This window comes from Heptranchias perlo, chromosome 2 (genome assembly GCF_035084215.1).
Source record: "Heptranchias perlo isolate sHepPer1 chromosome 2, sHepPer1.hap1, whole genome shotgun sequence".
Taxonomy (NCBI): Eukaryota; Metazoa; Chordata; class Chondrichthyes; order Hexanchiformes; family Hexanchidae; genus Heptranchias; species Heptranchias perlo.
In genome coordinates, this window is record NC_090326.1 from 96,874,331 (window position 1) to 96,901,878 (window position 27,548).

At 40.3% G+C, this 27,548-nt stretch overlaps 1 protein-coding gene and 1 pseudogene across 1 annotated transcript in view; one reads left to right on the forward strand and one right to left on the reverse strand.

Moving 5' to 3' along the window:
* Positions 1-18,939, reverse strand: part of gabbr2 (gamma-aminobutyric acid (GABA) B receptor, 2) — a 971,826-nt gene extending 952,887 nt beyond the window's left edge. The window contains 1 exon segment of the mRNA XM_068004534.1: positions 18,813-18,939. Coding sequence (XP_067860635.1) covers positions 18,813-18,899 — 87 coding nt within the window. The 5' untranslated portion in view covers positions 18,900-18,939.
* LOC137332309 (golgin subfamily A member 4-like) overlaps positions 18,901-27,548 on the forward strand; it is a 54,887-nt pseudogene continuing 46,239 nt past the window's right edge.

The window sequence follows — 27,548 nt, forward strand, 5'->3', positions numbered from 1 at the left end:
CAAAGAACAATCAAATGTGAAAATGGGGGGCAAATTTCACTGAGTTAAAAAGGGATCTTGCTCTGGTGGATTGGAATCAAAAATTGGTTGGCAAAACAATAATTGAACAATGGGAGGCCCTCAAGGAGGAGTTGGTTTGGGTACAGAATAGACACATTCCCACGAGGGGGAAAAGGAAGGGCATCCAAATCTAGAGCTCCCTGAATGACTAAAGATATAGAGATTAAAATGAAGCAGAAAAAGGAGGCAAAAGACGAATGTAAGTTCATAATACAGTGGAGAACCAAGCTGAATACAAAAAGTACAGAGGGAGATCTAAAAAAGGCACTAAAAGGGGCAAAGAGAGTGTGAGAATAGATTAGCAGCTAACATAAACGGGAACCCAAAAGTCTTTCATAAACATATAAATAGTAAAAAGGTAGTCAAAGGAAGCGTGGGACCAATTAAGGACAAAAAAGGAGATCTTCTTGTGGAGGTAAAGGGCATGGCTGAGGTACTAAATCAATACTTCGCATCCATCTTCACTAGAGAAGAGGATGCTGTCATTGTAGCAGTAAAGGGGGAGGTAGTAGTGATATTGGATAGGATAAAAATAGATAAGGAGGAGGTACTTAAAAGATTGGCAGTAATCAAAGTACAAAGTCACCCAGTCCAGGTGGGATGCATCCTCGGTTGCTGAGGGAAGTAAGGTTAGAAATTGCGGAAGCTCTGGCACAATCTTCCAATTCTCCTTAGATATGGGGATTTTTTTTTTTATTCGTTCATGGGATGTGGGCATCGCTGGCAAAGCCAGCATTTATTGCCCATCCCTAATTGCCCTTAAGAGGGATGGCGCCGGAGGACTGGAGGATTGCAAATGTTACGCCCCTGTTCAAAAAAGGGGAGAGGGATAAACCCAGCAATTACGGGCCAGTCAGCCTAACGTCGGTGGTGGGGAAACTTTTAGAGACAATAATCCAGGACAAAATAATGTGACACTCAGAAACATATGGGCTAATAAATAAATGTCAGCACAGATTTGTTAAAGGAAAATCACGTTTGACTAACTTGATTGAGTTCTTTGATGAAGCAGAGAAGCCGTATAGCCCACTCCTGCTCCTACTTCTTATGTTCTAACGGAGAGGGTTGATGAGGGTAGTGCGGTTGATGTTGTGTATATGGACTTTCAAAAGGCATTTGATAAAGTACCACATAATAGACTTGCTAGCAAAATTAAAGCCCATGGAATTAAAGGGACAATGGCAGCATGGATACAAAATTGGCTAAGGGTCAGAAAGCAGAGAGTAGTGCTGAACTGTTATTTTTCAGACTGCAGGGAAGTATAGAGTGATATTTCTTAGGGGTCAGTATTAGGACCACTGCTCTTTTTTATATATATTAATGACCTGGATTTGGGTATAGAGGGTATAATTTCAAAGTTTGCAGATGACACGAAACTCGGAAATATAGTAAATAATGTGAAGAATAGTAACAGACTTCAGGAGGACATAGACAGACTGGTGAAATGGGCAGACACGTGGCAGATGAAATTTAATGCAGAGAAGTGTGAAGTGATGCATTTTGGTAGGAAGAATGAGGAGAGGCGATATAAACCAAATGATACAATTTTAAAGGGGGTGCAGGAACAGAGAGACCTGGGGGTTCACATACACAAATCTTTGAAGGTGGCAGGACAAGTTGAGAAGGCTGTTAAAAAAGCTTAAGGGATCCTGGGCTTTGTTAATAGAGGCATAGGGTTCAAAAGCAAGGAAGTTATGCTAAACCTTAATAAAACACTGGTTAGGCCTCAGCTGGAGCACTGTGTTCAATTCTGGGCACCCCAATTTAGGAAGGATGTGTAGGACTTAGAGAGGGTGCAGAAGAGATTTACTAAAATGGTGCCAGGGATGAGGGACTTCAGTTATGTGGAGAGATTGGAGAAACTGGGGTTGTTCTCCTTGGAACAGGGAAGGTTAAGGGGAGATTTGATAGAGGTTTCAAAATCATGAACGGTTTTGACAGAGTAAACAAGGAGAAACTGTTTCCAGTGGCAGACGGGTCAGTAACCAGAGGACACAGATTTAAGGTGATCGGCAAAAGAGCCAGAGGCGACATGAGGAAACATTTTTTTTTACGCAGCAAGTTGTAATGGTCTGGAATGCACTGCATGAAAGAGTGGTGGAAGCCAAAAGGGAATTGGATAAATGCTTGAAGGCAAAAAATTTAGAGGGCTATTGGGAAAGTGTTGGGGAATGGGACTAATTGGATAGCTCTTTCAAAGAGCCAGCACAGGCATGATGGGCCAAATGGCCTCCTCCTGCGCTCTACCTGCTATGATACTATTATTCCTTTTTATTTTGCAAGTAGTCGGCATGCCATTGTAAGGCAAGAGCGCAAATGCTGTTACATAATGATGAGAAGGCACTGAGGCTTTAAGTGAAAATCTGCCAAAGAGAACATTTCTGTTCAGTAAATTGAAATTGAAACACAAAAAAACTACAGCTTCCACTTTATTCATTGCCGTTAGTAGAATCACTTGAGCTGTAATATTTCTCTTTTGTTCAGATAATTTATCATTATATTCAGAACCCTAGCCCTACAAAGCCCCGTGTCCATTCATGCCATATATAGACACTAGCCCCAGCACTAATTGTTGTCAACCCCCAGATGTGAGACTGCAGTCAGGAGCTCACTGCATGGGGAAATCACAAGGGTGAACCTGCATCGTATCATTCGGTGGTGCAGCACTCTAGAATACCAGAGTGCCTCTCCACTGAACTATCAAACCTTTTACCTTCTAATAAAGCTTTCTCTTCCCTGGACATTAATTTGTGCTTAAAAAGATTAGCTCCAATAATTCTAAAATAAGATGGGTGGGAAGGGGAAAAAAAATAAACCTGAAGGCAAGTCAACATTGACACTCTCACGCAGTTCCTAGCAGATGGTCCAAGAGTGATGCTGGCAAAGACCTGGGAACAGGTTGCCTGTCAGAACATTTGGTTCGAGGTGGTATGAGCTACAGATGAAACTGAAGGAATATGGGATAAACAATGATGTAAAAACAACAGCAATATTAGAAGCTCTGTACCTGAAGATAAAACAGATCATTTATTTATCGTGTCCATTCAGATCCATATCCCAATTTCTTTGCAAATTATATTGGTCACATCCAGGTTACATCATCTTGGGGAATTGATTTTAAAAATATAAACTGAAAAGTGGATTTCAAAAGTTACATTCTAGTACCATAATATTTCATGCTTCAAGGAATTATTCCACCAACTTCATGATTGTATTGTACTGCATTATTATAAAACTTATCAACATCCCTCCTCCCATGAAGATGAAGTCCTAACACTTGCCAACTAACTAAAAACTTTCACTTGAGCTACAAAGGAATTCTAACATGTATGACACTCATTTCAAATAGTAGCAGTTTTCTCAGTATTGGGAAAAGATAAAAATAAAGGATACACAACAACAGATTAATTCAGTTCTCCTACGCTCCCAACAAGTGCAGGTTAGCAATAGGGGTTGGCGCCATTTCTCTGACCCACTCTCCTTTTGAGGAAAACTCAATGCTGGAAGCATGAGAACCTACAAGGTTCAACTGAATCTGATTCTTTCCCTTTTTTGTGTCTTTTCTTTCTACTGTTTCCTTCTTCGGGTTTCCATTTTTAAATTGACAAACCTAGATGTAGGGCCAAAACTCAAGCTTTACGTTACCAAGGTTACAGTAAGACAGAAGACAAGACAAAGCAAGAAGTTGTGCTTATGTGATGCCAAATTTGGATTATAAATACCTATAGATTGTAGAAAGAAAAAGACCAAAGGATGTAAGGCGTTGTACAGTTTCAAGGTCCTGGCAATGAATAAGTTACAGAAATATGATGTTGCAATGAGTCTTAATTTCAATACAGTGAGGCTGCAGGGAGGAGGAAGAGCCTATTTGAAGCTGAGAGGGGAAAAAAAGAAAATTTCATAGAAGCTATGACTGTATTGATAAAAGAGAAAGGCAAAATGAGAATGTGATGGAGAGAGACAGTTTGGAGACTTAGAGATGTAAGAAGAATAGACTATCAAATTTCCAGATTTTTTTTAGTCTCATGTTCAGGAGTATAGGAGATGCATTAGGACACCCATCCCAAATAATGGAGCATTATTCATATCTTGGACAGGCATAGGCTTTATAGAGGGGTCAGAGTCATTGAGGGACGTATTCTGCATCATACCTTGGTCTTTAAAGATATTGGAATGTATTTATTTCATAAGGCAATCGGCATTGCTACATCATTTTGTGGGGGGGCTGGGTGATACAGTGGATTTCACCACTAGAGCTTGGTTTTGAATTCAACCCAACATGATGAGGGGGAAACTGCATTGCTATCTCCCAGTTGCAAGGGTATTGTATAGTCTTAACCCAGTTTCTACTCATATGTACCCACAACACAAAACTGCTTCTAATTTGATGAACTCACTCAGGGAGGGTATACAGGATGCCTGGTTTGGGAAATAGAAATGTTAGAAGAGCACCTCCTGCACCAGTGTGAGGCCAAGTTTAAGCACATTGTGTAGGAGAAAGTTTATTCTGCATCTAACTCATACTATAATTGACCTGCAAGTGCTCAGATACCATGGATGCAAATCATTGAAAGTGTTCCATTCAGCTGCATTGAGATCCTTCATCATAACGAACATAAAGTCAGACCCAAAAAATCATCACATGATATGATCATGTTGTAAAATTACAACCATCTCTTCTAAAAATGTTAGCAAAGCTCAAACCTTTACGAAAAGTTTCACTGCAGTCTGTAAAAGAAAGTACAATCGAGGTGCACAGGTGATACAGCACATTAATCACTGATGCACTAAGATATCAAACAGGCAGGTGCAAGTTCTCCCCTGCAATTCGCCAGTGTGCTATTATGATAATTCTACTAATGATTTATTTGCTTAATAGATGGTATCCCATACCTACAATGCCATATTTGTACAAAAGGTTCAAACCTCAATATACAATAGTTTAGCCATGCATAAGTTGCATTAATAGGGTAAAGAATGAACAACTGAGGGATACAATTCATACAGTGAAAGATTAAAATTAACTTATTATTGTATAACACTCACTTTCTCTGAATAATTATTTAAAAATAAATTTTGGTGTGGACACTCTGCGGAGTGGAGTAGTAACCCACAGGTTGTTCCTGAGGCAAGATATATGTATCTTATCCTTAAGCATTTGTCCAGAAAGTACCACTTTTGTGTATATTTTTAAAACTCACGAGCTACAAAAAAAATGTTTTAAATTACCTTACAATGCCTGGGCTCCAGATTGGACGTAATATTTCCATACTAGATGGCTGGGGTCTGAAGTACAACATTTCTGCTCTCAGCCTTGGCTCCCAGCACTTCCCACTGCTCCACTAAAGGCAATGAGCAACAGCTGGGAAGTCAAGCATGAGCAATGAAATGTCACATTTGGGATATGATGGTCTATTGCTTTAAATACATTCTTTAATCAAACTCTTAAAAAAAGCATTGCTGCTCTTTTGAGAAGTTTTTGTGTTGCCTAAAGGACTAGGCATAAAGCATATTCTATTTTTTTTTATGGATCTGCTAAATAAGTGGTGATTGTGAGAAATGTGAATTTGTAATTGGTAACAAAGTAGCAGCCAATCACAATGCACCTGCAGTAATGATCTGAAAGAGCTAACGAGGAACTTGACTTCTTCAAATTTTGAAAAGTTCAAGTACCTAACTATGGAATATGAAAAAAGCACCAGTAGAAAGCCCGTTTGAGCCAAATGGTACTCACTGTCGTTAGGGAAAGGCAGCCCCCTACATGCAAAGATGGCCCAACCATGGAGGTATGCCATTGACCATGGAGGTATGCCATTGACCATGTCCATTCGCCATTCCAGTTCCTCCAGTCAAAAGGGCTGGCCGGATATCAAGTAGAATATGCACAAGTTAAAGAGAAGCACAAAGGCGAGGCATGAATATTATTGTAAATTAGGAGCACAGGATATATAAGCACATGAGGGAAAGATTGTGAAAAATTTATGTTAAAACCATTGTACTGACACAGACAAATGCTAGTAAGAATGTATCAAGTAATTTATTACAGTGAAAATAAAAAGTTTATGTACCTTACATTGTGTATGCCAAACAGTGAATATACTATAAGAAGAAATTTTCATGGCCCAAATCAATATGTCTTTTATCTTTAAAGGCAAAACTTTCACATAGTAGAGTGGAGCATGACAGCAGTGGTGGACCCCCAGACTTGAGCATACTCTCACTGCTTGAGGAAAGAATAGTCTGGCAGAAATTAACCTATGAAAATTGAAGTATCCCAAAGAACTCATGGTAAGTACCATATAAATTAAATAATCTAGGATTTGCACATGTCCATGCACATGCATAATCGTATATGCAATTTCAATGCTGTAGTTAAATAGGTACGTGTTATATATTCAGAATGTACCACCAGCTCTTTTCTATATAAATCCAAGCTCTTCTTTCATTACAGGTCATAGGGAACCCAAGCTACTGCCAGATGCACCAAATAGCATAACACACCTGGCACCATAATTTACCCACTCTGATAAATCCACTGCAGGAGATGTTGGTGTTGGTGAGGATGAGGAAGCATTGAGTGAGCCAAAAAGTACTGATGAGGAAGGGATGGCAGAGGGTGCAGTTGAGGAAGTGCTGGTCAGTGCAGGCAGTGGTACAGCATGTGTCATACTCTCACTGTGTTACATGGGCCTGCTTTCTAATAGAGGCTGTTACAGCAGCTGAGTCAATATTTTTGAAGAATCAATTGCTGCTTTTCATACAACATAGAAGGGTGTTCTACATTGAGTGGAAAACTCAAAACAAATATGCTCCATTATATTGCTTGTGGAAAACGGAAGCACAATACTTGTATACACTGCTTTGGTCATTAAATCCATGATGTCTGCAGCAGAGACCTTAGTTAGACAGGCCATTGGCACAGCAGCAACATCTCTAATAAATTATCTCAATGCTGATTCAGTGGTTTCAGGATAAAAGCTGCAAGATTTAGACGTGGTTGGCTTCAATTCACCTAGGGAATAGTTACAGGCAGCTATAACAGGGATTCAGAAACCATATAGATATCCACTGTACTATATTAACAACAACAACTTGCATTTAAACAGCACCTTTAACGTAGTAAGACATCCCAAGGCACTTCACAGGAGCGATTATCAAACAAAATTTGACACTAAGCCACATAAGGAGACATTAGGGCAGGTGACCAAAAGCTATTATAAAGGATGTGACAACAGGACACTTAGAAAATATCAACGGGATTAGACAAAATCAACATGGATTTATGAAAGGGAAATCGTGTTTGACAATCCTACTGGGGGTTTTTGAGGATGTAACTGGTAGAATAGATAAGGAAGAACCAGTGGATGTGGTTTATTCAGATTTTCAGAAGGCCTTTGATAAAGTCCTACATAAGAGGTTAGTGTGCAAAATTAAAGCAAATGGGATTGGGGATAATATACTGGCATGGATTGAAAATTGGTTAACAGAGGGTAGGAATAAATGGGTCTTTTTCAGGGTGGCAGCCGGTGACTAGTGGGGTACCGCAGGGATCAGTGCTTGGGCCCCAGCTCTTCACAATATGTATCAATGATTTGGATGAGGGAACCAAATGTAATATTTCCAAGTTTACTGACAACACAAAACTAGGTGGGATTGTGAGTTGTTAGGAGGATGCAAAAAGGCTTCAAGGTGATTTAGACAAGTTCAGTGAGTGGGCAAATACATGGCAGATGCAGTAAAACAGAAAGGCAGAGTATTATTTAAATGGTGATAGATTGGGGAATGTTGACGTACAAAGGGACCTGGGTGTCCTTGTACACCAGTCACTGAAAGCAAACATGAAGGTGCAGCATGCAGTTAGGAAGGCAAATGGTATGTTGACCTTCAATGCAAGAGGATTTGAGTACAGGAGAAAGAATGTCTTACTGAAGTTATACAGGGCCTTGGTGAGACCACACCCGGAGCATTGTGTGCCGTTTTGGTCTCCTTACCTAAGAAAGGATATACTTGCCATGGAGGAAGTGCAGCGAAGGTTCATCAGACTGATTCCTGGGATGGCAGGACTGTCATATGAGGAGAGATTGGGTTGACTAGGCCTGTATTCACTAGAGTTTAGAAGAATGAGAGGGGATCTCATTGAAACGTATAAAATTCTAACAAGGCTAGATAGATTGGATGCAGGGAGGATGTTTCCCCTGGCTGGGGGGGTCTAGAACGAGGGGTCACAGTCTCAGGATACGGGGTAGGACATTTAGGACTGAGATGAGGAGAAATTTCTTGACTCAGAGGGTGGTGAACCTGTGGAATTCTCTACCACAGAAGGCTGTGGAGGCCAAGTCATTGAATATATTTAAGAAGGAGATAGATAGATTTCTAGACACAAAAGGCATCAAGGGGTATGGGGAGACAGCGGGAATATGGTATTGAGATAGAGGATCAGCCATGATCATATTGAATGGCGGAGCAGGCTCGAAGGGCCGAATGGCCTATTCCTGCTCCTATTTTCTATGTTTCTATGCTTGGCCAAAGAGGTAAATTTTAAGGAGGAGAGAGAGGTCGAGAGGCGGAGAGGATTGGGGAGAGAATTCCAGAGCTTAGGGCCTAGGCAGTTGAAGGCACGGCCACCAACGGTAGAGCGATTAAAATCAGGGATGCGCAAGAGGCAAGAATTGGAGGAGCGCAGAGATCTCGGAGGGTTGTAGAGCTGGAGGAGGTTACAGAGATAGGGAGGGGCAAGACCATGAAGGGATCTGAAAACAAGGATGAGAATTTAAATATTGAGGCGTTCTCGGACTGGGAGTCAATGTAGGTCAGCGAGCACAAGGGTGATGGGTGAACAGGACTTGGTGCGAGTTAGGTTATGGGCAACAGAGTTATGGGTGAACTCAAGTTTATGGAGGGTGGAAGATGGGAGGGTGGAAGATGGGAGGCCGGCCAGGAGATAGTCAAATCTAGGGGTAACAAAGTCATAGATGAGGGCTTCAGCAGCAGATGAGCTGAGGCAGGGGTGAAGACAAGTGATGTTACAGAGGTGGAAGTAGGTGATCTTGATGATGGAGCTGATACGTGGATGGAAACTCATCTCAGGGTAAAATAGGATGCCAAGGTTGCCAAGGGTCTGATTCAGCCTCAGGCAGTGGCCGGGGAGAGGGATGGAATCTGTGACTAGCGAACGGAGTTCGTGGCGGGGGCCAAAAGCAATGGCCTCGGTCTTCCCAATATTTTGTTGGAGGAAATTGTTTCTCACGGACAAGCAGTGTGACAAATCAAAGTCAGTGGAGGGGTCGAGGCAGGTGGTGGTGAGGAAGAGCTGGGTGTCGTCAGCGTACATATGGAACCTGACGTGTTTTCGGATGATGTCGCCGAGGGGGCCAAGAATAGATCCTTGGGGCACTCTAGAGGTAACGGTGTGGAAGCGGGAAGAGAAGCCATTGCAGGTGATTCTCTGGCTATGGCTGGATAGATAAGAATGGAACCAGGCGAGTGCAGTCCCAGCTGGACAATGGAGGGGAGGCGTTGGAGAAGGATGGTGTGCTCAACCATGTCAAAAGCTGCAGACAGGTCGAGAAGGATAATGAGGGATAGGTTACCACAGTCACAGTCACAAAGATCACTGGGCATTATGAAGAGATGTCGTTCATGGGTGGTATACATTGGAGCTGCATAGTTAGCCAACAGTGGTAATAATGACATTATTTTTATACCACCACCTAGTTGTGCACAAGTGACAGTATGAGCCACTTTAGAAAGCTCTGAGCCCACAACTCCAGAGACCCCTAGCAATGATGCAGGTTCTCCAGGGTTAGTCGTAGACACAGTCCTTCTGTATTCCCTGCAGCACCACAGTTGCTTATGCAGCCCTCCACCAGTGCTACCACATCAACATGGGGAACGCTTAGTAGAAGGGGACATCCACAACCAGCATGGAGAAGTTCACGATCCACAAGGGACAAAGATGACAGCAAAACACATGAAACACACACCACCAAGACAGCACAACTTAATTGAAGTAACAAAGTGTTAATAGGTTGTGCACGCTGTTACTCTTTCTTTGTGCGGAATATAAAGCAGCAGTTTCAAAAGCCAAAGACACAAAACATACCTACTGCATAGCAAAAAATAAGCAGCCGAATAAACAACAGACCTCTGACTGTAAGTATGTTGAATGCAAAATGGCATCAGGCCGGCTCTGCTCAAGTTTTCTAGTCGTGAATGTAGCTTAGGAACAAACTGCCACCAAAAATTCATGTGAAGCCAGGAGTGGCAGGAGTGCTTCACAGCACATCTGACAGAAAATTGACCCCACCCCCACTCAAGCCACAGTTAAAATTGCAGTCAGGCGCTGATGATGTCATCGGACCACTATCTGTAAATTTAGGCTTTAGGCGGGTGTCCATGCTGCCTGCTCAGAAGATAAGGTTAAAATTGCAAATTCCTTATTCAGAGGAAATATACACTAAATGGAGAAACTTTTAAAGGAACAGAGAAGCTTAGGGGTTCAGTTACACAGATCTTTAAAAGTGGGAGGGCAAGTTAATAAATCTAGCTTCTTTTTAAAAATATATGGGATCCTAGGTTTTATAAATGAAGACATTGAATACAAAAGCAAAGAAGATATGCTAAATCTATAAAAAGTTATTGGTTAGACTGCAGTTAGAATATTTTCTAGTTCTGGGCACCCAGCTTTAGGAAGGATGTCAATGTCATGAAGAGTGTGGAAAAGATTTACTAAGATGATACCAGGGATGAGGGCATACTTTTGACGAGAGATTAGAGAAACTGGATCTCTTCATTAGAAAGAGCAAGTTAAGAGAACATCTGGTAGAGGTGTTGAAAATTATGAGGACCTTGAAAAAGGGAAATGCTATTTTGACTGGTTGGTGAGTCAGTAACTGAAGGGTGTAAATTTAAGATCATCGCCAAAAGAATGATAGGAGAGGTTAGGAGAATTTTTTTTTTACACATGGAATGCCCGAAGAAACAATGCTGGAAGCAGAAGTCATAATAGCTTTTAAAAGGCAGATGCATAAATATTTGAAAAAATAAAAAAACTTAAAAGGGTATGGATAAAGGACTGGGAAATAGAAGTAAATGGGTAGCTCTTTCAGAGACCAGCACAGAGGTGGTGGGCTGAATAGCTTCCTTTTGTGCTGTAAAATTCTACAATAAATGAGAATTTTAGAAGCAATGATGTAGTTTGAGTATTGTTAGATATATTCTGATGGTGACTGAATAAGTCTTTATGTTGTTTTTAATTACAAGGCATTCTGGAATTTTTATTTTTTGGAGGGGGGAATCATTCCACAGTTCTATCATTTTTTTTCATGAAAACCATAAATCAGTGGGTGGCTATGCTTACAATGTTCAATTTATCAAGGGCAAGAAAGACACTAAAGAACCAATTGGTGCCCCAGTTTTCTATTATGTGCGTCCTACTTTGGGACCTCATTGGTATTCACATGTGAATTGTGAACTAGCACTTTCTAATCTTTGCTGTCAGTGCCGATTTCTCATTTACATTATACTCAACCAAAATCAAAACAAAAAGGTTGATTTATTTCTGAAGGCGGTTCAAAGACAAACATAAAAATCTACTTTAAAAATCTTCCTTTGCTTTCTAGTACATTTAGAGGTAAATTATATTACAATGGTATTTTGCATTCAAGGTTGTCTATTTTTCTGCTCTCAAATAATCCATGCAATGCACTGTTTGCTGGATAAAAGGGCAGGCACCTAACCCCAGTTGTCCTCCAATTCCACCCTTGAAGTGACTGCTAGAAGATGCATATGAGTAAGTGATTCAAACTCCAAATTTTCCTTCCTCCCTATTTGCTCCAGCATTTCAGATTATCTTTTTTTGAGAGGAAGAGTTCATCTTCCAGGAATTGCAATCCCAAAGTCTTAATCCCCAACTTCCAGTAGATCAGCTAACCTCCAACTTCTCCCACCCTACCCCATCCCCACCCCCCACCCCCATCACCTCCCACAACCATATCAGTGTGACATTTTTATTTCATACGTACTGTCTATCTTTGTGGTTTTGAATCAGGCTACTAATTTAATGCAAATTAGCATTAAATTGTGGGTAGTTTACTGCTGCGGACTCACGCTAAGAATGGATTGAGATTGCCTAAACTTGTTTAACTTAGATGGCAAAGGAAATGTTATCCCATCAATCTATCCTAGACTTAAACTTGGGTCCCAAAGGTATGCAAACTCATAGTCTCCACAAAATGGTCTGCATTTTCATTAACTGAATTATGTAGGTCTTATCTTTTGGTAGGTATATTCATCACACCACTGTGAATAACATACCAATTGTGCTAACTGGACAATTTTTTAAGCCCCTGCCCCCCCCACCCCCCATCATAACTCAAGTATCATGGTGAAGATTTCCTCTGCTCATTATCTGTAAGAAATAGTGAATGCATTCTTTACACATGTATTTATAATTTTGCTAAAAATAGAGAACAGAGAAAATCTTCCCTCCTAATAATTCCTATATTTGTGAAATTCTGCAAAATTGGCAAACCTATTAAGGAAGCATACCAATTAGATTTAGTTTACAGATGAAATTGGGCCAATTATAAACCAGACTCTCTTATATAACACAACTCATATAAATCCACCTTTATGAATCTTGATATAATTGTTATACTAATAAGGATACTATTAATGCCATTGTGCTAAATCCAATTTACACACAAAATTTGAGTGTAATTTAAAAAAGAACAGGATTTTCTCTGTGATTCAAATGCTATAAATAACTGTTAACACAAAATACCCCAGCAACATTGTGCTTTAAGTACAATCGAGTTTGTTTTCAATTGCAGCATTTTACATTTAGTTATTGTGCAATGTCCAACTTGGTATTATCTTGCAATTCTGGTCAGCTCCAATTCTATAACAACATTCTACATCATCCAGGTTTAATGAATTAGCAATATATCAACTAGCATCAAATAAGCCCAGTGATGGTTTATTCTATGTATGTTTAAGCATTTGTGTACTTTTAATGTCCTTATTCTGCAGGACAATTTGTCAATATCATAAATCAAAAGTGCAACTGATCTACAAGTTTTACATGAATCATCTTTAATTTGTTTACTCAAAAAAGTCCTTTTAGTACATCAATGTAATTTGGTCAGTCTGACCCTTGGCTATTAGTACATTTACTTTCGTATCTGTTATGGTGCGAAGGAGCTGCTTATTTGGTACAGTTATCCAGTTCGAGGGAAGGGGTGGAATAATTGTGTTTATATTATGCTTGGCATTATACATGAAGGCTAGGATAGAAATAACCTAACCTACTGTACACAAAAAATATATCACAGCACACTTAAAATAATTCATATTATAACTTTATATTCAATAAAGCAAGAAACATCTAGCCTTATAACCACCACTAATATGCAATTAAAATATTTAATGTCATATCTGAAATTTCATTCAAATGTCACATGTGAAGCTGGCCAATAAATTAACTAAGCAAAGAGTACATGCCAAGTTTACATAGATATAGAAGCATATGCTTATACTGTATAATGAAGTGTGCAGTTACATTGTCACTTAGTGTCATGCAAAGCTGTTTTGAGTTCACGTCAACACTGGGTATTGCCCTGTTTCAGACTTGTGCTGTGTGCAAGGAGGCAAGTGATGCCTCCATTCATTTCAAAGCAGAAGCTTTAGGTTTTGTATTGGCATAAACTCAATAGGGGCACTCAGCATCTATGCCCCTCACCAGTGCTCAGTTCCTCACTCTGTGCTTCCTCAGCAACACCATGATATACTCCTGCCATAGTGTGTGCATCTGGGTAATGCCTGTGTTAGAGAAAATAATGATACATGATACTTGGGTATAAAGTACTTTTCAGATATGGCTGGTAGCCCACTAGATTGTCCTTGTTCTGTGAAGAAAGTAGATAACACTTACTCATTTGGGTACTGCATTGTCATTGCATTAACTATTATGCACATATGCACACATGCACAACCTGTGTGTATGAACACAATGTAATAAATCATGCAAATCACAATGTGATTCATATAGCATTTATCACTAGTTCTGCACCTGCTCCAATTTCCAGAGTCTCAGTGCCTTCTAAAATCTCCCTCCCAAACAAAACAAACGTAACTTCCATGTATGGGATTGATTTCTTAATGGCAGCAGCTCCACCAACTGTTGCACATTATGTTCCTCTATTATATGCCAGTTTTATCTTCACACATAAGGGCAGTGAGGAGTGAGACATGGTGACTTGGTCTGTACTAAATCCTTCTCCCATCGGGGCATGCGCAATGTAATTTACATAACTCTAAATTATTACATGCTGCACCTTGCTAATATTTTTCTGTGTCAGTAGTGCATTTTTGCATATATTGTTAAACATTACCACCCTTCATGTACAAATAAGTCCTGTGCTGCTACTTTGCAGTAGTATTGGTGCCTTATCTTTGTGGTCTTCTTTACGTTTTGCCCCTTCTTTTAGACCTTTTACCACATCTTCCCAGTGGTGGAGACTGTGTCAACTCTCTGTGTGATCTATTGTCATATTTTGTGCCTTCTTTGCATGGTAGAGGGACTGCCTTTCCCCACCAAAAATGCGCTTGGTCTCCGCATTGCTACCCTTACCAGTACTGGCTAGGCCACATTACTCAATTGCCTTTGTCTCTGTTAGTATTCAGGTATTTTCTCAAGCAATTGTGCATACCACAGCTGAGGAATGAAATTTTAACATTTATACTGATCAAGTGACTCCTTAGCTGTTTGAGAAGCTTCAAAAGATTGTTATTGCAGGCATGTGGTGATCTGCTATTTTTTTGCCACAAAAAAAACAGACTTATAAATTGCATGATTTCCATTACAATCTATTCATTTTGGAAAAAAACATTATTTTCTCTGGTATTTAGTGAAAAGAGGAATAGGTCAGACCCCAATCATTGAAGTACAACCATTTTTAGAATGATCCCCGTGGAGGGAAAGTAGCAAATGTATATCCCGCTATTCAAGAGAGGAGGAGAGAGAAAACAGGGGACTATGGGCCAGTTACACCTGACATCAGTAGTAGGGAAAATGCTAGAATCCATTATTAAGGACGTAATAGTAGGACACTTAGAAAATCATAATATGATTAGGCAGAGTCAACACGGTTTTATGAAAGGGAAATCATGTTTGACAAAACTATTAGGGTAGGTAAGGGGGAACCAGTGATGTATTATATTTGGATTTTCAAAAGGCATTGGGTAAGGTGCCACACTAGAGGTTGTTACACAAGATTAGGGCTCATGGGATTGGGGTAATATATTAGCATGGATTGAGGATTGGTTTATGGACAGAAAACAGAGAGTAGGAATAAACGGGTCATTTTCGGGTTGGCAGATTGTAACTAGTGGGGTGCCACGAGGATCAGTGCTTGGGCCTCAGCTGTTTACAACTTATATCAATGACTTAGATGATGCTACCGAGTGTAATGTATCCAAGTTTGCTGATGATACAGAGCTAGGTGGGAAAGTAAGCTGTGAGGAGGACACAGAGGCTGCATAGGGATATAGACAGTTTAAGCGAGTGGTCGAGAAGGTGGCAGATGGAGTATGATGTGGGGAAATGTGAAATTATCCATTTTGGTAGAAAGAATAGAAAAGCAGAATATTTTTTAAAAGGTGAGAGACTAAGAAATGTTGGTAGTTAGAGGGATTTGGGTGTCCTTGTACACGAATCACAGAAAGTTAACATGCAGGTATAGCAAACAATTAGGAAAGCAAATAGTATGTTAGGCTTTATTGCAAGGGGGTTGGAGTATAAGTCTAAGGAGGTCTTGTTGCAATTATATAGGGCTCTGGTGAGTCCACACCTGGAGTGCTGTGTGCAGTTTTGGTCTCCTTACTTAAGGAAGGATGTACTTGCCTTAGAGGGGGTGCAACAAGGTTCACTAGATTGATTCCTGGGACGAGAGGGTTGTCCTATGAGGAGTGATTGAGTAGAATGGGCATATACTCTCTGGAGTTTAGAAGAATGAGAGGGGATCACACTGAAACGTATACGATTCTTAGAGGGCTTGACACAGTAGAGGCTAAGAGGCTGTTTCCTTGGCTGGACAGTCTAGAACTAGGGGTCTCAAGATAAGGGGTTGGTCATTTAGGTCAGAGATGAGGAAAACTGTCTTCACTCAGAGGGTTGTGAATGTTTGGAATTCTCTACCCCAGAGGGCTGTGGATGCTCAGTCGTTGAGTATTAGGACATTAAGGGAACCAAGGGATATGAGGATAGGGCAGGAAAGTGGAGTTGGGGTACAAGATCAGCTATAATCTGATTGAATGACAAAGCAGGCTCTAGGGGCCATATAGCCTACTCCTGCTCCTATTTCTTATGTTCTTATATTCTTTGGCAGTTCCACATTGTGGTGAGCTCAAATGCTTCTCGCCAACTGTCAATGCAATGTAGTTAAATTTGCCGATGATACCAAACTAAGCAGGACAGTGGAATTAGAGGAGGCAGCCCATAAATTGCAGAATCAATTGGACAAAATATGTAAGTGGGCAGAACAACGGCAGATGAACTTTAATGTAGAAAAATGTAACGTTACACATGGGAAGGAAAAATAGACAACGCACGTACTCCATGAATGATGTTGAAATAGCTAAGGATGAAGTTGAAGGAGAACCTAAGTAGACTCTATGCTAAACATGTCCAATCAATGCAGAGCAGCCATCAACAAGGCTAATAAGATGTTGAACTACAGAGCTAAAACAGTAAAATATGTCAGAGAAAGTAATGATCAAACTTTATCGTACTCTAGTCAAACTGCATCTTAAATACTGCGTCCAGTTCTGGTCGCCAAGAAATAAGAGGACATTCAAGCTCTGGAGTGCGGAGAAGAACTACTAGGCTGATCCCCAGCATCAGAGCTCTGAGTAATAAGGAAAGATTAGAGAATCTTGACCTTTTCAGCCGAAAAAGGAAGCATCTGTGCGCTGATGTTATAGAGTTATATAAAACTGTTAGTTACAGGTATAGAAAAAGTTAACTAAGGATATCATTATAAATTAAACTGCAGAAGTAGAACTAGAGGACATATGTTCAAACTAGTAAAAGGTCATTTTGGGACTGATTTTAGGGGGGGGGGGAAATCACACCAATAATAATCAACATATCGAATTAAATTCCAGATAGAGTAATGAAAGCAGTAGCCTGGAATCATTTATGAAACAATTGGATGCTACATTGAAGAGGGAGGAGCCGTTGGGATCGCTCTGGATGGACACACTAAGATGGGCCCAATGCCTTCCTATTCTGTCTTTATCTTCTGATGTTGTGAACAGCAGAAAATCTCTTGACCACTTGTCGTTATCAACTTTTAAAGAGATCCCACCCCCTCCAATTGGCCTTCGGTTAGTTTGATAATCACTATTATTACTATTAAAAAGGCCCATCTAACAGCACTTCCATCTGGAATTATTTGTAAATACCCTACATAAGTCGAGCTTTTTCATCACCCTCCAAGATTAAAGGAAAAATACAATCGAATAATTTTGAAAGGAAGGCTGTAATTTATTTATTAAACATGAAACCGGTTTCAAATCATTCCCGAGTTTTTTTTCCCCATCTCTCTGCCACTTGATGAATCCCAGCACGTAACGACAGGCTGGTGGAAGTGTTGCTCTTTCACTACCGTTGTTGGCAGCGAAGCGCCACTGCCCGCCACAAGCTCTGGACAAAAAGTGCGGCGGTTGCCTTGGAAATGTGGACAGCGCTTGATGTGAAACTGCTGCCATCTTCAGGTAACGTTCAGTCAGTCCCGGGCCATCCCGTCCCCGTCCCCGCCCCTAGCACGTTAATCCCACCGTGACAAACAAATCCATATTATATTTATATGTAATACCAAAAAAAAAGCAAAATAAAAACAACAAAATCTGGGAAATGAAGCTACAATATGCATCTCATCACTTTAAGAATTCAGAAAAGCACAATTTGAACAAGGGCTCAAGGTGATTCTGAATATTTTTCACATGAAACGTGTTAAGTTGTCACCTATGCCCCACATCTCTCTGAGAGGGAGAGGGAGAGCGAGGGCCTGCAATGTTAACTGTTTGCGGCTGGCTGGCTCTGTAGGGTTGTGATCAGTGATCAGACCCCTGCTCCATCGCTCTGCCCGTTCATTGATAGAACGGTTCACTCAGCAGGGAGCAGATTCCCAGCACTTATCAGGCGGCTGTTAACCAGCTATATGCAATGGCTTCAGGAGCTCGCTCATATTCCTTACAGGGAAAAAAAAACACACACGCACAAAACTATTCCCATTCCTCTCACTGGTCAGCGTTTTGTTCAGGTGTTGATCAGTGTTTTCCACATGTTTCCACACATAGGCAAACTGGGTCAATATACTTTAAACCCGAAATCACTGCAGAAGACATAAACCGAACGTTACAGTCACAGCAAATCCCTTCTGAGCCCAGTGAAGAGTTAAATCATCCATACACTGCGCATTGTACAAAACACCACAATTCAAAAATGATACTTGGCACCATGTAAATGTCATTGTGTAGTAATATTATGGGGAAATATATATATTTTTAAAAGAGGCAACACATCATAAGCAATTTGGAATCATCTACGTGTTCATTTGTAAACAGATTGGGAAAACCAGGTAGCGATAAAATAACAGCTCCACGAATAACATAACCATGCCAAATACCTCGGAGTCGTACCACTCCAGGACCAGTTTGCTGGTGTTTGGTAAGAATTTGTTGTGGACGTGTTCTGTGGCTAGTTGGACGGCGGGTAAGATGCCCTCTGAGATGCTCTCCACCGCCAGCGCCTTGTTGATGGGCATCAGCCCCATGATGGGCAGCTTCGAGTCGGCATCCAGCCTGGTGGCGGTATTCTTGAGTCCCAGAGCCGAGTCGGGACCCCATCCCCAGCTCCACAGCAACAACAGCATCCCAAGCCGGCCCAGAGGACGGCAAAAGACCGAAGCGAATAGCCCAGATCGGTAGGTCCTGAGGGTTGGATCCATCCTGTAGGATAAAAAAAACACAAACACAGCTCGACCGATGGAGACGGGGGATCAGAAGCCTGGCATTGGAGCTGTTGCTGGCTCGCTGTCTACCTCGATCAAAGGGGCTCTTACAAAACGTCCTAAGGTGCTGTGATGTGGTCCAGGGACTGAGCTGAGCCGAGATCAGTGCATTCCTTTCGCCCCTTCTTTCTCTTATTGAGGGGTCCCGAACAATGTCTTTCAATGGCGAATGGCGTTCCCTCTCTTAATAAATATATTATATTTATGTATATATACACACATATATAAAAACATAAATATATATAAATATACATATATATTGCCTTCTTCACCTCCTTAGGAAGGATTTCGGCAGCAGTTCAAAGGAGGGAAGCTGCACCGCACGAGTATGAAAGATCTCGCAGAGCAGCGCCGATCATCCAGCAGTGTGTTGGTCTGGGTGTTAATATGGGAAAGATCTCAGCACTTAGCCTCTCCTTTCATCGACAGCGCCCATCACATCCTATCCAATCCATAGAAACACCAGGATAGATAACAGGGAAATCCCCCTCCCCGCCAAAAAAAAATCTTACACAGGCAGAGAGGGAGTTGAAGAACGAGGTTCCTGGAGAGGCAGCCAAAGTGGGGAAGAAATCTTCTCCTTCATCTCCACAGTCAGCAAGTCTCTTCAAATAATGTCAGAGTGAAGACTGCAGATGAGAGCCGCCGTGGTGTAGCCCTGGCTTTCAGGAGCGAGCCCGCTCGGCGATCTGGGGCTCTGGTTTGGTATTATTCACACTGGGATCGTGTTGGCGGCAGTTAACACACAGGTTACACACAGGCGCAGAACAAATCAGACATTCGGCTTCAGCCGCATTGGACTCAGCCTCCGGGTTTATAAGAAGGGAAGACAGAATTGGGGTAGTCAAAAATACAGCAGATCTCAGCTACTGTTTGTGGAGATCGCCAACAAAACGAGCCTGCTGAAATAATCACCAAACAAGATCAAGGTTATGCTTTTTTTAACAAAAAAAACCACACACTACTTTGAAACAGGGGTGAGTTCTGCGCTGGTTATATCTGATCACTAACCATAAATTGAACCAGATCACCTTGGCTTCTACTGTCAATCATTGAATTAATTTGCACTTCTCTCCATTAAATAAACGAAAACATCTGTTCGCTGTACATCACAGGCAAACATGGATGAATTGACGGGGGAATTTAACTGCGGAATTAGATTTTGTCAACCTGTAAATCATTAAAAACCCATTAATTATTTCCTATTTTAGAGGTTCGCGTTGAAATCAACCTTTTCTAATTATTTTGTTATGAATTATATTTTTAGATTTGTTACAAATTTTATTTTCCTCCCCGCTCTCTGCGAAATATTTTGTCCTACTATGCAGAAATCTCCAAGATGGTTAATTTTAAATTAAATGAAACTTACTTGAAATCAAGTAGAAAGTAGAGGTGCGCAGCTTTATAAAATCAATTTACTATATTTGTTTAAAAAGCACTCCTAAGAATTTTTTGAATTGGTGGAATTGGAAATTAAGTTCTGAAAATATCACCAATTAGAAAGTGTTTTTAAAATTCTGCGTTTGTTTTCATCTTGCTATAAGTTTGCAAGGGTTTGATACCTTCCTGGTTTAAAAATGAATTCGTGTTGTCTCCAAATGCTTGTTTAAATATTGTTTGCCAGGCATTGTAACTTAGGTTTGCAGAGTAGTCCAATGTGGCACATTTCAAGGCTTTGTTGCGCTTTCATTTGGAGAACAAGTTCACTTTGCAATAATTAACGACCCCAATGAAAATTGAAAGCAGGGTTGTACTTTACACTGCTGGTTTGGGTTTTAATAAGTGTCACTTCTATTCTGTCAAGTCCCACAATCTGTACCAGATACCAAAATATGAGAGGGATACCAAATTTCAACCTGATCGGCAATTTACTTCTATCATGTGGAGACTCACTGTCATAAGCAAATACATGGTTCAGTCATCACTCAGTAAATAGTAACCTGCTGATCTATGTCATGTTTTAACTAGGCGACAATTGATAATATCTGCGGAGTATATCGTAGTCATGAAAGCAGAAAGACGGATTTGACTCCTGGGACTGCAGCTACATGCATTTTTGATAGTTTATCAAATTTGTAATCTAACTGGTAACCAATATGTAGAGGATACATGTCAAGGATCGGTGGTTTTTCAAAAATATTCCAGTATTATTCAAAGTGGTGCACGTTGCCCCAATACAAATGATTTACTTTCCATAACTCCCCAGGGCCCGGTAGATAGTCTACTTATGCAACAAGTGTAGCCTGACCTGGTCAGTAACACTTGGATCCAATGATCACGGTTTGATACATAATTAAGGTCAAAACCAAAAATAACAAAACTTTAGATGAGCAAACTTTGGAACTGCGACGAAGAGTGTGAGGTGGAACGTGAAATAAAAGTAGAAAATTGGGGTTTAATTTTATTTTAGTAATGTGTGTGCTATAAAGACACTGGACCAGATTGTATACACTGTAGAATCTAAAACAGATCCGAAACTTGTAAAATGGATACTTTGGTCATTGTTCTTCGGAATAAGTACAGGAGCTAGTCCTGTTGACTAAGGAAAATCAGATGTTATTCTAATATTCACACCTGGGATTCATATGGTAGTTGACCTAACATCATCAGTGTGGAAAGTACTGGAAAGCATTTTACAAGATGTTATCAATGCTCATCAAAAGAGCACAACAGACCATAAGGAATAGTCATCATGGATTTAGAAAGAATTGGTTAAGATGAGGTAATAAAGTTATTGAAGTGCATTATCCAGAAAACATAATCTAGTTGCATTTTCAGAAGACATTTGATAAGGTTCCACATATGAGATTTATGAATAAGATTGTGATTTGTGGAAGTGCTGGCAAATTAGCCAATTGTATTAAAAACTGTCTTTGCAATAAAAAAAAGTATAGTTGTTGATAAATAGAAACAAATCTGGATGAAGACAACAACTAATGGATTTGTGCAGGGATCTCTTCTGGGTCTCTGCTGTTCAGTCTTTATGAATATATGGAGGAGGCTCTTGTAATTTATAAAATTTGCAGATGACATCAAATTATGTGAAAGATTGGTAGCATTCAAAGTGATGTCGGCTCATTAATTGGGAGGACTAAGGAATGGCAGATAGATTTTAATGGAGCTGAATATAAGATTATGCATATTGAAGCATGATATGTATATAATGATAGGATATCAATTAGAAAAGGTGGAAAAGGATTTGTTGAGTTCATTTCCTCTCATTCAAAATTGGGTCAACAAGATTTTTTTCATGCTGAAAATGTGCAAATTAAGTGTTAACTCTTTTTACACTCACTTTTGTCATGCATTTGAGAACAGCCAATTTTTAGCATAGTGCTTTTTGCAAGATAGGATAGAATGTAACATAAGCTCAATAGGTGAGGCATCATAAAGATCCTGCAATATTGCTGCACAATCATTTGTTAATGACTTGTTTTACGATATAAGACGTGTATTTTTTGTTCCACCTGTGATTAAGTAAAATAAAATAGAATGGAGCAAAGAAGGCAGCAAAGGAAGACAACGTTATTTGGCAAAATCTTACAGGCTCTTATGGGTGGTATGTGAAAGCACTGAATTAGCTTCTAGGGGACCAAAGAGCATGCTAAAAACAAACAGAGGGTATTCCAGGCATAGAAGAAGATAGCAGAGAGGGTCAACACCATGCCTGATACTCACAACATTTGAAAGATAAGCCAACCTTTCAATTTGTCTTCTCTGGCACACTTGAGCTGTGGAGGATGGACAAATCATACACAGTGCCTGGGAAGCATGTATTTACATGAATGATCTTCATTCTATGGTTATAGATTGCTGGATACATTGATGGAGCTGTATCCTAATGATTAATATAGGGTAGGCCATTATGGGCATGAGCTCAAAGTGTTTTGTGGGTGCAGTTAGTGTAATCCTGTACCCTGGGAAATTGTAATTTCCAAAGAAATGCATTTGCTGCTCCATCTGGTGTTTCTGCTCCACACTGAAGTTAATGTATGTCTCACTGTGGTGAAACAGCATCTGTCACCTGTGTGCTAGAGCAGTGGGCATCAAATTGCTTATCTTGGACATGTTTCCTGCAATGGCCTAGAATGTCCCTATTGCTAATATGTTTAAGACCACGATGGCCTTCAAATTGCGCTGGGGGACTGATGCTGATGGAGCACTCTGCTTTTAAATATGGCCAAATTAAAATACATATCTCTGTGATAGCTACTTTAGTGAGCCACAGCTTCCTTAGACAGAGCTCCTCTGTGAGTTCTAACTTTGTCTTATGTATACTGCTGCGTGGGGTATAGATGAGACCTCCAGTGTTTGCTGACTGCCTTTTTTCCTCATGTTGTTCTACCTAGTCCTTTATTCATGCTGAAGACAGAAAGAACAAAGCCTCCTTGAGCAGTTCAAGGACATGACACGATGGGCCGGAGGGCCTCTATCCGTGCTGTATAACTCTATGCTTCCTCAATTGCCTTTCTACATAATACTGATTCTCTCCATGGCTACAACACTAGCTTTCATCTGGCATGAAATTTGCTCAATTTGAGGAAAGTGGAAGACCACATCATTGTGCATGAGGTAGTGTTAATTGCCAAGGATACAATGAGCTAAATTAGACTTAAGTAAAAACATTCTCAATGGAAAAAACAGCATGCCCATTGATATCAATTTATCCTTTATTTTATTGGTAACTGAAGCTTTGATAGTCTCTTTTAACAATTGGTAAATAAATCTCAATATCACTCCTGCAATGCCATGTAGTGCAATGTCACCTCCACCCTGATATAAGCGCAGAGGTCAAGTGTCTGCCTTTGCCCCCACAACACCCTTACTAGCAGAAAGAAAAACGTGGAAAAAGGTAAGAATTCCATATACTTCTATATATTTTAAACAATATTGCACTCTAGAGTTTGCTCCCAAGGCACATTTTGCAGTTCAAATTAAGTTGATAAAATGCAGGGATCTTTGCTCTAATAATTTAAAACATCAACATAGAGTTTCTGCTCAGGCTAAAACTTGAGCAGAAAAACAGTAGATTGTGACTTGTGTCCACCTGCTGAGAAACAGGCTGATCCTGCCACAGTTTCTGGGGTCAGCCTAATTATCATAATGGAGGTGAGCTCTCAGCATGATTTATCTGCACTATCTTCTTTGAGAAAAGGAAAGAAATCAGCACCTGCCACTAATCTCTGCATAATTATTATCACTCATATCCTCTCCATGGAATTACCTATACTTAGAGCAGTTGAGATGTCTTTATGTTGTAAAGTGGTACATCATGAAAAAGAAGGCCAAGATCAATACACATTAACTGCATAATACATATAAGGATATCCCTGCAACATGCAGCTGAGATGCAGATATATATATAAATAGCTGACAGCACAGCAAGAACTGGTGATAAGAAGATAGGCATGAATGTGATATTAGTGCAGCTGGGGGCATGGGAAATAGCACGCTGCTGCAGGATGTATAAGTCTGCTATAGTTTAAAGGGATCACAGCACTTTTTGGCTGCCCTTTGAACCCCCAGCCTTCACCTAGAAGTATCCTTTCATTCATGGCCTTACACACATTAACCTCAACAAAAGCTGCATACGGTGTGAAATTACTTCTTGCATGCACCTGACATCACCTGCATTATGGTCTGTTTGCTGACATCTGGGTTTTGCTGTTTCTCATGGCAAATAATGGTCATTCTTACTTCTTTTCATTCCATTTCAGAAATATGTCAGCCTATATCAGCAGAAAGACAATGGGCAGAAATCGCTCCTGAAATAATGGAGCACTCAACAGCGCTCTCTGTTAGTGGCGAAATGGAGAAACAAGTTCCGGCATTCACACGTGCTCAGTGGAAATCCAGAACTTGCTCGTACACGTTCGCCGGTTATAGCTTCGAATTAAAGGTTTTTCGCCGGCTGCAATCAGAGAAATTAGTGCAAACTTGCTTATCTGCCCAGCTGGAAACTAATTACGCCACAAAACAGGCACGTTTAAAAATACCAGGTCCAAACTAAGTTTTAACAGTGCAGTAAGTCTTAACAATTGCCAAACAACTAAAACTTAACTTTTAATAGTCCTTATTTTAATAGTTTTTGGTTATTAAATTTTTTAAAAAAAATTATAACTATTTACTTTTCCCTTCTGTCTCTTTTATTTAATTTAATTATTTCTTATCCTTTCTTTTTCACTGTCCATGACTGTTTTTACATTGATTTTAATGTTGTATCTTTTACTTCCTGGTTTAACAATTCAAGCCTGCAGAGACAATGAACGCAGCGTGTCAAAAATGGTGCGATCTGATTGGTCGAGGGGAAAAATCGATCCTCCAGCTTTGCTGGAGCTAAAGCTGGGCTCTTCCCTACTTCCGATTAGAGGAAATGGCTGACAAAAAGACTGCGGTAAGTAAGTGGGTTAGTATAAATCTATGGAGCGGCAAGCAGTGTTTGTTCACTGCTCCAAGCAACTTCTACCCCATTGTCAACAGGTGATAGATACCAGAATCTCGATCCTCTCATGATAAGGAAGCTCTTCAGATCCTGAGGAGGGAGGCCTTAGAGGGAGTCAGGGAAGGGGAAGTAGCAGAGCAAGTGCCAACTGTTGGTTTATGCTGAACTTCTGCTTCTCTCCCTTCTCATCCCACTGTACCCTACATTACCTGGCAGCAGACTATATCTTGCAACTCTCAAGTCACTCCTACTAAAAGTGACGTGAATTTTGCTCTTGAGAGATCCATTCTAACCTTTCTATTTCTTTTCCTTTTCTAAAGAGGCTGCAAAGGAAGCACAGTGGCAAGAAGCACACACTGTACGGGTCTGGAATGCATTAAAGTTGTGTGTGCAGACATTGTTGCTAGCAAGGTTTGGAAGTCCCTGTGCCTGTATACTCTGATGTAGGGGTACCAGTGGGTTGGTGACCTGCATCTCCAGGGTTGTCATGCCACCCTGGCCTCCATCCATTGTACCCCTTCTTCTCCTTCTTCTTCTTCTAGGAAAGAAAGATATGTGCTATGGCTGTAGTGGGAGATGACTGGCAGCCCCACAAGAAATGGCAGATAAGGCAGATGGAAAAGTGGTTGACAGAGAAAAAAACAAACAAAAAATCCAAATTCAGTGGAGAAATAAGGGATTTTGTAAAGCTTTAAATGATCTGTGCTTGGCTCTTTATATTTGCTTCTACCTCTTCAACTGCCCGTAGCAACCCTGGACATCCTTTTGTATGAGCGTGATTACTGCTGAGTGAAAAAGAGATGGAAATGACAGATCTTGCTACAGATGAAGTTACCACATCATAACCACCTAATTTTAATGCGCTTATCAAAAACCTAGGCTTTGATGTGTAACAAGCTTGTAAAACAGTCCTATAGGGAACAGTTTGATATGGACTCACTGGTTGTTGAAATATGCATATAACAATGGGTATTTTATTGCTATTTTTAGTTATGGAGAAGGCATCTCCTATGGTTTCATGGTTTATGAGCAAACCATATACAAGGCATGCTGTGGAATAGCCATAACAGGTGAACAGGTAAATGTAGGAAATATTTTCCATTCCAAGCACTAAAGTGGCAGGATTGAATCGCAGAGTGCATAGGCCACAATTTTCTCCATACTCCCTGAAGTGCATCTTTACCTCTCTCAAACTATGGTCCTCAAAACTGCACACAATATTATAAATGTGGTCTCACCAATAATTTATTTTGACTTATAAGAGTAAATTCAGCAATCCTGTATTCCCTGTGGAGAAATGTGCGTGAGGCGTGTACAGGTTGTAAATAGGACTACAACACTGTAACACTAATTCTCTGACCCACTGTCCCTTTGAGCAATGGCTGTCTGCGGGAAGTGTGGGATTAATTAATTTACCCTATAATTAAAGGGCCTCAAAATGCAGGATTTGATTATTAGTCTTTCTGTGATGGCGAGATGGAATACCTAGCAAAAATTACTGTTTGCCCTGAATAGGGCTGATTCCTCTATTCCAACCTTTAATTTCTTCCTTCACACTAATTTGTATTCACATCTGGGAGGTATGTGGATATGTTGGTTTAGTTAGTGAGCTGGTCCTTGCACGGGTGTACATGTTTTTGAGTCAGTTGATGCTTACAAATTAGGATCCCATTCATATTTCATATTTCCTGCATCAACGTTCATTGCTTTCATTCATCCACATTAATATCCATCTGCTGTTCTTACTCCATCTGCTTAACTTCTCCAGATCAATTTGTATAGTATCAATTTTGCACCAGACATATGTTCATATCAACAATAATTTTTATATTAATAGCTTCCTCTTGCTTCCTCTGCATTGTTATGAATAGTATAAACAGTAAGGCGCAACAGGAGGGATTGTACTTGTCAGTGCATCTCAGACAGAACTTTTTCCATTCATCATCACCTTCTGCTTTTATTGCCAGGCT